The sequence below is a fragment of the Etheostoma spectabile genome, chromosome 6, assembly GCF_008692095.1.
Source record: "Etheostoma spectabile isolate EspeVRDwgs_2016 chromosome 6, UIUC_Espe_1.0, whole genome shotgun sequence".
Classification (NCBI taxonomy): Eukaryota; Metazoa; Chordata; class Actinopteri; order Perciformes; family Percidae; genus Etheostoma; species Etheostoma spectabile.
In genome coordinates this window covers 24,263,609-24,275,149 of record NC_045738.1, presented here as the reverse complement: position 1 = coordinate 24,275,149, position 11,541 = coordinate 24,263,609, and the positions used below count along the sequence as shown (strand labels likewise).

The window sequence follows — 11,541 nt, the reverse complement described above, 5'->3', positions numbered from 1 at the left end:
CACATGCACATTTCCTGGCTCCACAAGCTGTAATTATGCTCAAGTGGAGGATGTACTGCTGAATCCTGGGGCTGAAGTGCCTCTATAATAAGTTTTCATCAAAAGCCAACTCAAGAACAATGTCCCACATATCAACCAGCAGTGCTCTCCAGTAGATAGAAAGGAAGAGGTGATACTTTCAAAGATACAACAGTTTAATCTGTTTTTGTTGAGAATGGTAAGAGAAATACAAAACAAAGATCAGGATTGGGCAGACAGACAATGCTCACATACAGGCTTTTCACCCACTCTGATACTTTTGGATATAATTATACATTAGGATCATAGAAAGGAAATCCCTTTTGTTTCTATGATAAGGATTAAAAGTTTTAACAACTACAACGAGATATAATCATCTATTCTATAAAAGAAAAAAAAGCTGATGTCATTCTCTTCCACTTTTGCATTTACTGGATATGTGTTGATATGTTTCAACATGAATCTGTTTCAGGTGATGACACACTTTCCTTCTGCAGTAATCTCTATTTTCATACTTACTGGAACGCTGGGCAGGATATCACATTGACATATACAAACATACAGTACATGTTAACAAAAGGTTCCTGTCCGGGCGCCCCAGTAGAGGGTGCGCGCCCCCAACCCCCCCCCGGCTCAGTCCTTAATGCAGCGGCCCAAGGTTTGATTCCAGCCTGCGGCCCTTTTCTGCACGTCTTCCCCTTCTCGCGCCATTCTCCCTTCCTGTCTACAACTGTCCCATTACTTAAAGGCAAAAATGCCTTAAAATAAAAAAACAGCTGTCAGCTTTCAGCTGTCCCAGGTCCTTATCCAAGATTGACGTGTGGAGCATTGACCTCTTGGCACTGGACGTTTGGCCTCACAGTCTCAGGTACGCCACCTTAGAAGAGAGAAAGAAGAAGCTTTTATTATTCGTCACATCCAGTCATACAGTACATTGTAGTGAAATTCAATCTCTGAATTTAACCCATTTAAGTACTAGGAGCGAGGAGGAGGAGGAGGGTAAGAAAAAGATTAAATTCTATGTGGATACTTAAAATAAAAATAGACTGATTTTAGCGTTTTGGAAAACTCCAGTTTGTACTGATCGACTGAAACACATTATCTGTAATTACTGTGTTCAAACAACAAAAACACCACAGGTGGTAGAGATTTAATCATCTTCAAAAACACACACACACGGATAAACAAAGCACAGAAAACAAATCAGCTCAGCCCTCTGCTCCCTCTCTCTCTCTGGCTCGCTCGCTCTCCCTCCATCCATCTGCTATTCCTGGGTGTTTGCCTGCTGCAGACAATGGTTGCGCTCCACTGAGGGCTCTATATTGGGATGATGGATGAGGGCATTTGCCTCACTCAAGGTCCTGTCTTCTCCGTCCCCGTGCCAATGTCTGCTCACCACTCAAGCGCGTCAACGGTAATTCACACAAATGATAACAAACGGCAACTGGAGTGAGCTCCTGTGAGTCCTAGAGCAAGAAAACAAAGTGGGATAAAGAACCAGAGCAATGGGAGTCTAGATGGCGGAGAGAAGGTCCGCGATTGGAGGGTTGCTAGGTTGAAGCCGGGAAAACGAAGTAAGGGAAAGGTTTGTTTTGTTGGGTTGCCGTTGAGCAAGGCACAAAACCCACAACTCCTCCTTTGGAGCTGTATACGGCTAACACTGGAGCCGTGGCTGCACTGGGAAGCCCCAAAGTGTGAATATGTAACTTGCGTAGAAAGATACTGGAATGTTACGGAGCCAGGACAGTTAAAAGAATTTGGCATTGAAAACTAAATTTGGCATTGAAAATAAAAACCAGAACTGAAAAAGGAAACATTGGCATTGAAACACTTGTATTGGAAAGTTATATTGGCACTAAAAAAAGTTCCACAGAAAAATAAAACACAGACAGTAAAACAATCTTTTATTTTCATAGTGTTTGCATTTTGATGATCCGATTTTTTCTTTGTCTTTTTCATGCGAGTGTTTTTTTACGCTGACAGTATTTATTTTTTTATTTTTTATTTTTTCCCCCACTGACTGTTTTCCAATTTCAACGTCATGTCTGTCTTTCTTTGGAGTTGAGGGGGCAAGGAGAGCGTGATTCCCTGATAATCTGAATGCTATGGAGACATCTCTCTTCCAGACCCACAGTCTGCTCCGAGACATCCGGTGGGACCACAAACCCATCGTAATGGCTTTCCCCGAGTTCACCTCAAACTCCCACACCACATAAGTTTCTCTCCGCTGCTGTGTTTTTCACATAGAACCATGCTGGGCTGAAGTTAACCTTTAACTGACGTTAAGCTGGTTTGGCAGAGGTTCCGCGACAGCGAGCTAACTAGGCTCTATGTGAAAAAACATCAGCAGGGAGAAAGACTTACTTGCGATTTGGGAGATGGAAATTAGTAATTGAGAGATTTTAGGGCCTTTACAGAGTCCATATTCTGCTCATTTTCAGGTTCATAATTGTATTTTGAGGTTGTACCAGAATAGGTTTACATGGTTTCATTTTCAAAAAACACTATATTTTTTGCTGCAGATCCTGTTTTCACCCTGTGTGTTTAGGCCTCTGTTTTAGCTCCATAGTGGGACATCTCACTATAGATAGATTCTATCCTATCTTTGTTGGGAGTTGCACATGCTCAGTAGCTCGGTAAGATCCCATCAGCTAGATAACTCTTTCTCCAGCTTTGGTCAGTCCAAGGCAGGATTAGCTGGGAGACTTCTTCTAGACCAGGGACACTTGTTGAATACCTGCAGAGCAGGGACAGGAAGTAGTTCTTTTGGAGATTATGGGCAACTAGTGGCTGTTGCAGTGTTTTGACACTGATAACGAGCTATCATGCTACGATTAGCCACCTCGTCTTGAAGACAGAAGACATTCAGAAACCGTATCTTACTCAAAACAGCATAGGAAGTTATTTTCCCCAAGTGTGTATGCGTGAGGAAGCACCAGAGACACAAAATAACATGATAATAACAATGATTTTCATCATATGGGCACTTTAAAGTGGTCTACAACTTAAAAAAGTCCAAGAAGCAGACCATTGGGTTTTAGGGAACCGGAGGGTCGCCGGGTCAAGTACCCATGTGGACCAAAGTACGGAGTGTGGATTGGTGGCTGGAGAGATGCCACTTCACCTCATGGGCACTGCCAGGTGCCCTTGAGTAAGGCACCATACCCCCCCCCCCCCCCAACCGCTCAGGGTGCTGGTTCAGCTGGCAGCCCACTCACTCTGACATCACTTCATTTGTGCATGAATAGGTCCTGAGCAAAGTAACAAAGTGTACACAGAGTGTAAATTGTAATTTGTAATTTAATTCAATAAAAAAGAAAAAGAAAAAAATGAAAATGAAAAAAAAGGACGTATCCGAAGACTCACTACTGTCCACTTGCTCATGGTATGTACATCTTACGTCCAATCAACTGTTTAGATTATGAGAAGCCACACAAAAAAAAGGTTCCCAGGTAACAGTGTACAGATTACACGAAGGTCTTTGAACTGGTAGTCACGCCGACAGTGGGTTTTCCCTTGATGATAATTTGCTTAAGGGTGTTACACTTCTTTGATCTCATTGAAAAGCACAGCGAAATATGAAACTTCACCGCAAAGCCTTCAGAGTACTACATCTAGCTGTAACAAGAGATACACTTTGCTTTCATTTTCCATCTCTACGTAACAGCTCTTTAGTTAAAGATGGGACGTGACAGAACAGGGGTTAATGTCTGGGTATTAACACATGAAGACTCATGCTCTTTGATGCTCTATGCCGGGAACTGCTAATAACACTAAACACTTGGCAAGCAGCACAGACAATGTTTCTTCACATGAAAGGAAGGGACTGACAGTAAGAGGTGTGCTAAAAGGAGAACATGACAAAAGAAACTAGTTGCTGCAAGTACTCCTTCCAAAAGGGACGACCCGTATAACGACGCATTTCTATTCTCATCCTTGGGTGTCGAGGACATGATCCAAATTTAAAGCCCCATTCTGTAACTTTTGAGTTGATTGTTAGCAAAAACCTCTTTGTTCTTTCTGAAATATGTGCTCCTTCGTGTGTAATTACTTCAACCAACTAATTAAAGTATTCTCGTATGCGTAGAATCTGCAATTTAGAATCATTCAAAATACATACGAGCAGGAAGCCCTAACATTTAATCAGTGCACACGTAACCAATTCAGCTGTTATCCTAATAAATGTACTTTTCTGCTTAACTGTCGCATATCTGCAAATAGCCACTCCTGATTTAAATATAGCTCAGCGTAAATTCCTTCAGGAAGACCTAATTTAATCAATGCTCTTTTCCTAAATGGAATCAGCTGTTGGAGGCAGTCACCTTCCTGCTTACCCAATCAGAATTGTACACAAATTGCAAGGGCCAATCACAGCCCTGCTTTAAAAAAACTGTAAGTTGCTTTGGATAATAGCGTCAGCTAATTGACATGTAATGCAATGCAAGTAGATGGCTCGGGCCTGTGTTTTGATGCCTGCATGGCTTCTTCGACTGAATGGGGATACTGTTGATGTGTAACTGTGCTATTGTCTTGCTGCTTCCTGTAGCTCTGCATGGCTTACTGAGAACAGCTTATGTGTTGCTGTAGCTGTCTGTATGGTGTCTTGTCGACTTCTGTCCGTCTAGTTTAACCTGTACTGATGTCTTGTCGTTTCCTGTTGCTCTGGTCTAAAATCATCCGGCCAAAAGACTAAAGTTGAAAATTAGCCGGCTAGCTCGTGCGTTGTCCTTTATAAAATAAAGAATAGTTGGGCGGAGATATCCCGATGTACACACTGATGAAGAACAGCGTCACACACCCCTGCTCTGTTGATTAATTCCTCTTCTCATCCATTGGTCCACGTGCAATGAATCGAGACGTGCGCGTCTCGGGGGAAGTAATTTATCTGGACAAAGTGCAGCCGCTCCTGGTGAGAAGCTGTGTGGACTGCAGAAAGACTGATGTGATGTAAGATCAATTCATCTCCTCAGTTCTTCATTGTACAACACGGTAAAGCAGTTTTTTTGGGGGGATCACTTTCTGTCTAACCTACATGCTGTCTCTGAGGGAGTGAGTAAGAGTTTAATGAGCTGAGGGGAGGAGGGAGGTGTTTCTGGGCTAGAAAAGAGTGAGAGCTTGAGCCACTTTACAGCCCATTACACTGGAAGGCCCAAGGATGGAGGGCGGGGAACACAGGGGCCCAGACAACAGTAGACATTCCACATGCAGAATAATAACAGGCTGGCTTATGATGCAGCCTTTGATCTACTCGCACGGCTGAAAACTACACATAAAAACACACACAGACACACAACAAAACAGTTACCTGCAAACTTTGGGTTAGTTCTGTTATAGCTGGGGTAGGTGGCAACAAATACATTTATAAAACAAACTCAACAGCAATGTCTCTTTCCAGAAACCTTGACCCCTACACTCAAGACAATCCACAGACCCGGTTGTGAGCAGTTAAATATTCTTTTTTTCTACCCAACTACACCCGTCAACCCTACCATTAAGAAAGAAAGAAGTGTATTCATAGAGGAGAGGTTCATGCTGCATTAACGGCGCCCTCCTCGACCGAGCTGTACCGTTAGCTAGCTCAGATATTAGTACCATTTAGTTCCATTATACTGGAGGGAAGGCCAACATCTCTATGGCCGATTATCTTCAACACTGGATAACTCACACCAATACAACCTTAATTGATAAAGGTTAACAGGCACTACAGGTAAGGAGGAAAAATATGTCCCATGCCGGTGATCCAGCATGTACAATACCAGGAACTAGCTCACCCAAATGGAATCCAGTTCCATTTGCTTATACTGCTATGATATACAGTATCAGGTCTGTTAGTGTATGGAGTTTGCTGATCTCTCAGAGCTCTCAGTATAGCTCCACTTCAACCTGAGCAGAGGTTTAATCAGCCAGAATGAGTGAAAACGCCAATGTGGGTGTGCTGGGCCTTTAATATCCCTTCATTATCTCTTCCAAATAAGTGATTTAGAATTGTTGGGTTAAGTCTCCTGTCTCACGCCCACCCGTGCTGCTTCCCCTGATGGCCTTTCAAGCGACAGTAGAAAACTTTTTGCAACTTAAAATAATGTTTCCAAAATTGTTTCAGTGATTCATCAACTCGTAAAAAGGTGAACGGCATTCTCTCTCTCCCTCCCTCCCTCCAGATATTATGCGTTGTTGTGACATGCAATCACATATCTCGCTGCTTCTACAGCGCTGACATTATTTTCTCCAAGTAGATGTTTGAATTTTTGTCTGGTCAGAGAGTGAATCACAATGGTGGTCAAGTATTCAGCTACTGGGTACTGTCGGTTTAGGACGAGGTAACAATCCATTTTGCTTTGACGTTTAGTAGTGTCTTTCCAATAGGTCATGTACTTCTGTTTTTGTCTGCAGAAGATTTGGTTGGGCTGGATGGTTTGAGGGGTGTCCTGAGGTTCTAGGGTCTGTGAGGGGAGGGAGCTGAGGGGGGACAGGACTAGCTGACTGAGGGGACTTTTCTCTCTGTCTCTTTCTTGTAGTGCTTTGTAGTGGAAACTATGAGAGGGAATAGTCTTTCTCTCTCCCTCTCACATGTTCATCTTGTCTGTAGCAGATGCATCTCTTCAGATCATCATAATCCGCCGTAATGCCATCCCACTACATACCAGGGTGGCTACAGGTATTAACAAGTTAAATTTTAATACCAATTCTAAATTAAATTTAAGACCAAACTTACGATCGAAATACTAAGTGGAAATAAACAGTAATCTTTCCAAGTAAACACACAACTACCCAAGTCAGGTAAAATGACAAAATCGGTTGAGTTTAAGAACATTGACTTAATGTGTGTAATCTGAAAGCAAACACAAAATGTAATTGCTGTCCTAATTATATTATTACAAAATTTTCAGAACATTTGGGTCCCTTGAACAAATGGTTATAACATCAAGTGAAATAACATCAAGTGAATATAAAAAAAAAACACTGTTCCTTTTGAACAAAAAAATAATTAAATGCCAATTTCCAGCTGCTGTAAAAATGCAAAGACTCAGATGGATGGGTTGAGTGTGGAGGAATCATGGACAAGGTACAGCAGTGTGTTGAGTGTTTTGCGGTGTGTGTGGTGTGTTGTGTGTGTGTGTGTGTGTGTGGGGGTGGTGTGTATCTATCTATATGTGTGTTTTCAGGTCTCATGTGACCATTTTTTGTTCAAGTTTTTATGTCTTCCTGAGCTTTTGTGAATATACTTGGAAAACAATTCATATTCTTAACAAAACAAAACAGTGAGTGGCCCTGAGAAAGCTTCCCAAAAGAGTGTCCTTACCAATTTATAACGATACACGCACATGCAAGTCCAGTTGTTGCTTTTGTTGTTGTCTGGTTCAGTGTCTCGAACATAATTACAAACGCACCGCATTTTTGGACTTCTGTAGGAGGTCCTTATATGACGCCAATCCAAATTTAGCCACGGTCTTATTTGTCTTTTCCAGAGGTAAATGACTGTACAAGCCTGAATCTGGAAGCATTGCTTGGAACACTTCTTTAGTCCCGTCATTTGACCTGTATATATTGTGGCTTGTCACGGTCCTCAGCCCCCCCCCCCCGTCCCTCTGCTCCGAGTGTTGGCTGAGCAAACAAATGCTCGTAGGTCAGCTGGCGTTGTTGTCTGTGGATTTCCATGTAACATCTACGTTGTAGCGTTGACATCGTTGCTAGCGGTGGAGCAGAAACTAGCGATGGCGGGTTGCTGGCATGCCTAACGTAGTCTGTGTTTTTTGCTTTGTACGTGCGATCCACCGCTCTGATCCCATTGGCCTAAGTTTGAAACACTTCCGACACATAAAGCAGTTTGCTTCATAAGCATTTTCAGGCACCGACTAACCAAGGAACTCGTTGTTTTCAAGCCATTTGTCACTGAACTTGCATTTCCCCATGTTTCTAGACAGCTATTAACAATTGCTGTATCACCTGCATGCTGCAAAATTACGAATCCCGCGAAATTACAAATCTCACTGACTACAGCCACGCCAACACCCGCACGAAGCAGCTTGATTGGTTGGAGGGTTAAGTCTTAGGGATAGCAGATGGGTCAGGGGATAGGGCGTACATAATGGGCTTATGTTACCGCGACAAAGCAGCGCAAAGCCTACCGGGAAAAAATTTCGACAATGCCTGCATTTTCGCCGTGACATGACACAAACATATTTAAGACCTACCCAACCTGAATTTAAGACAATTTAATGTTTTTTAAGGCCTTAATTTTAGGAAACGTGATTTAAGACTTTTTAAGGACCTGCGGCCACCCTGACATACTGTCTTTAAAACAGAGACTCTAAGACGCTCTCAGACCATCTCTGGTAACTCTAGATGGCCCTATGATCACATTACCTTCCTGTCCTCTGCCAGTCCTCTACTGCCTATAGCACATGCTTCTACTATCAAGAAGTGTTCAAATGTGTCCATTTATCACACTCTTTTTACTGCTGTAACCGTTTCCACCACTAGACAGATACTATCTGTAGCCTTCTCTATTTCAGCAAAGCCCAATATCACCCTCCCCCAACCCACAAGATCCTAGTCATTCATTGTTGTTAGAATACAACACATTGCCCCTTTTCTCAGGCCTGGTATAGCAGGCTTTAGCTGCTTAGGGGCATGCTGGACTGTGATCCCGCCGCAGTGTGTACAGGTGCTGTGTATAGCCATTTGGAAGATCAATACATCATTAGCAAACCAACTGCAGAACTTTGGTACTATTGACTGTTCACTAACCCACGGCCCATTAAAAGTTCAGTAGGTTGACTTTTATAAAAGTAAGTTGTGTCAAGTTTGCTCAAACTGTCACTATATCCTGACAGTAGTACATGAGACAGATATAATGAAAGAAAAAAAATCACATTCTTCTCATGTTCTTCTGTCTCCTCCTGGTGTTTCTAATGGCGTCTAAAAGATCCCAGCGTGCCCAGACGAAAACCACCAATCGGAGCCGAGGAGTCTCTAATGCAGTGCCAATGACTGGTCGGGAACTCAGGTCCAACTGTCACACTAGGCAGCGCTGATAAAAAAAGATAATGTTACAGCATTGCCTATTTCTTGCTCTGCTTAAAGTCAAGCCACGCCCACTGGCCAAGTTTTCTCCTTTTACAGCTAAACAGTGCACTGGAATATTTGTCTGAAAACATTTGAGGGCATAAATAGGCAATGCAGTAACAGAATCTTGATTCATATTTGATAAGTGCCGCCAAGTTTACGAGCAGTGATTGACAATGCGTTACTGCGGCTTTGATTGGTTCTGGCAGAAGAACATCATTCACATCCTTTTTTTTTAATTTTTTTTTAATAAAAGTTACCTACTGAATCTGTAAATTACTGTTGCTAAGCTTTCCATTCTTACAGCACATATGCAATTTACAATGATAAGGATGGCATATTTAACGCTCAAAATATGAAGCACTCTTTGAATAACTTCTTCCTTTCAGACAGGTAGAAGAGAGAGAGAAAGGTAGAAAAAATGTATTCTTTATTTCTAGCTTATGACCCTTGATTTTTCTACCTGAAATAGCAACTGCTGGCAGATTTTATTAGCTGTAGCTAGCTAACTAAGCCAACGTAAGTTTCCTTTGTTGTTTGAAAAAACTGGCTGTCGCAGATTTTCTTTTTCTTCTTTTTTTTTTTTTTACTTATCCAGCTGACTTGTATTTAAACGAGAATCCTGTAAAATGTGTCCTGAATATGTACTTGATGACATAACATCATGCTAAAAGACTGATGCTAAAGCTGTCCAAGGCAAAGAAAATCCCCGCCTACACTAGAGCTGGGCGATATGGAGAAAAATAAAAAAATAAACATGATAATTTGGACCCAACACCTCAATATTGATATTGTAGTGTTGACTATTGGTACTTTCACTAAATCTTTACCCAATGAGATTTGTGATAAATACTCATCCATAGGTCTGCACAATTAATCGGTATAAAAATGTTCACGATTTAATTTTTAAATAACTCTGATTTAAAAAAAAGCATTGTTTTTTTTTTAGTTTTTAGTGATTGATTTTCATTTCATTTTACGAGCCGACTGCATCACAAACCACTTTCTTCTGTGAGTTTTAAACAGACTGTGTAAAATAGGTTTTAGAGCTCTCCCTTCTCTTCATCGAAGCCTCTGTGTTTGCAGGCTTGTGGTGATGCCCAATGTGCTAGAGGTGTCAAAAAAAAAAAAATCTATGTTTGGTACTGCCATTTTGTTTTGTCATGGTCATGAAAAAAAATTGTGGCAGAGTATCGTGATATGACTACTGTAACTCTCTCCTTTTTGGCCTTCCTCAAAAATCCCTCCATAAACTTCACTTCCTTGCAAACTCAGCAGCTCGGTCATCACCAGAAACACCCTCATTCATCATATAACCCCGGTTCTTCAGCAGCTCCATTGGCTCCCGTTCAATTCAGATACAATTTAAAAATCCTTCTCCATACTTTCAAAGCCATCCATAACAGGCAAAACGCCTCTCATATCTATCATAACTCCTAACATTGCCTCCTGCAGCTAGCCACACCCGCACTCCACAAAACGATCAGATCTGGATCGCCCTCTACAACTCCCGTCCACTCACTGGCCCCCAGTGGATCGACGGTCATCTCACCGTGGGTTGACCATATGCCTTCAGCCCTCTCTCCCCCCTCTGGAAGCTCACAATCCCAAGGCCCAAACCAGTCCGCACTCCTCGCGATCCCTGCTGTTCAAACCTAACTAGAAGAAGAACGCCATCTGTTTCGCCAGCTCCGCTTAATCTGTAATACCGACCTTAACTGTTTTGTTTGTTTGGTTGTTATTGTTTTGATTTTTTTGTTTTGTTTATCTGTTTTGGTGGTTATTGGAAGGACTCCTAGACGACTTTTTATATTTTTCCCTATAGTCTGTCTTTTATTTCCTTTAAAAAAAAGCGCACTTGATTGTTATAAAGGCCTGTTAAAATAAAATGTATTATTATTATTATTATCAATTCTAAGCAAATAAAAAATAAAAATAAAAATCGAGATTCATATTTTTTCCCCGAATCGTGCAGACCTACTCATCAGTAATGTTAATATAATGACTAAGTGGGTAAATGCAAATAATGAAACGGCTAGAACAGTTTGGTAAATTCAGAAAATGAAATCCCTCTACTGTAATGGACCTTTAAAACCAGGAAAAGACAACACTTGTCATATTACGATATTACAATATCCAAAATCTAAGACGATATCGATATAATATCAATACATTATCCAGCCCTAACCCACACAACGAGATGATCCATGTACAGTATGAGACATGGCAATAAAGAGGAGCATATTATTCTTAGAGTGCAGGACCAGTTGTCCTTATATTAGTATTTTAAGTATGAAAAGGAAAAATGTACAATCCGTAGTGAAGGTGTCCATCAGAATGAAGAGCACATTTCCTTTAATGTTGTGAAATCTTTACACAAAATATATACTTGAATTGGTTTTTTTCATTGCAAAGAAATATTCCTTCTTCAATGCATTACTCCCGGTTAGATTGAGA

General features: G+C 41.4%; 1 protein-coding gene and 1 long non-coding RNA gene across 2 annotated transcripts in view; one reads left to right on the top strand and one right to left on the bottom strand.

Annotated features, from left to right (window-relative positions):
- Positions 1-301: 301 nt before the first annotated feature.
- ube3d (ubiquitin protein ligase E3D) overlaps positions 302-11,541 on the bottom strand; it is a 37,312-nt gene continuing 26,072 nt past the window's right edge. Inside the window, exon 11 of the mRNA XM_032517796.1 lies at positions 302-895. Within this exon, the coding sequence (XP_032373687.1) occupies positions 875-895 (21 nt within the window). The 3' untranslated portion in view covers positions 302-874. The remainder of the gene's footprint in view (positions 896-11,541) is intronic.
- The window catches only part of LOC116690682 (uncharacterized), a 20,643-nt gene continuing 20,288 nt past the window's right edge, over positions 11,187-11,541 (top strand). The window contains exon 1 of the long non-coding RNA XR_004332331.1: positions 11,187-11,197. This is a non-coding gene — a long non-coding RNA (uncharacterized LOC116690682). The remainder of the gene's footprint in view (positions 11,198-11,541) is intronic.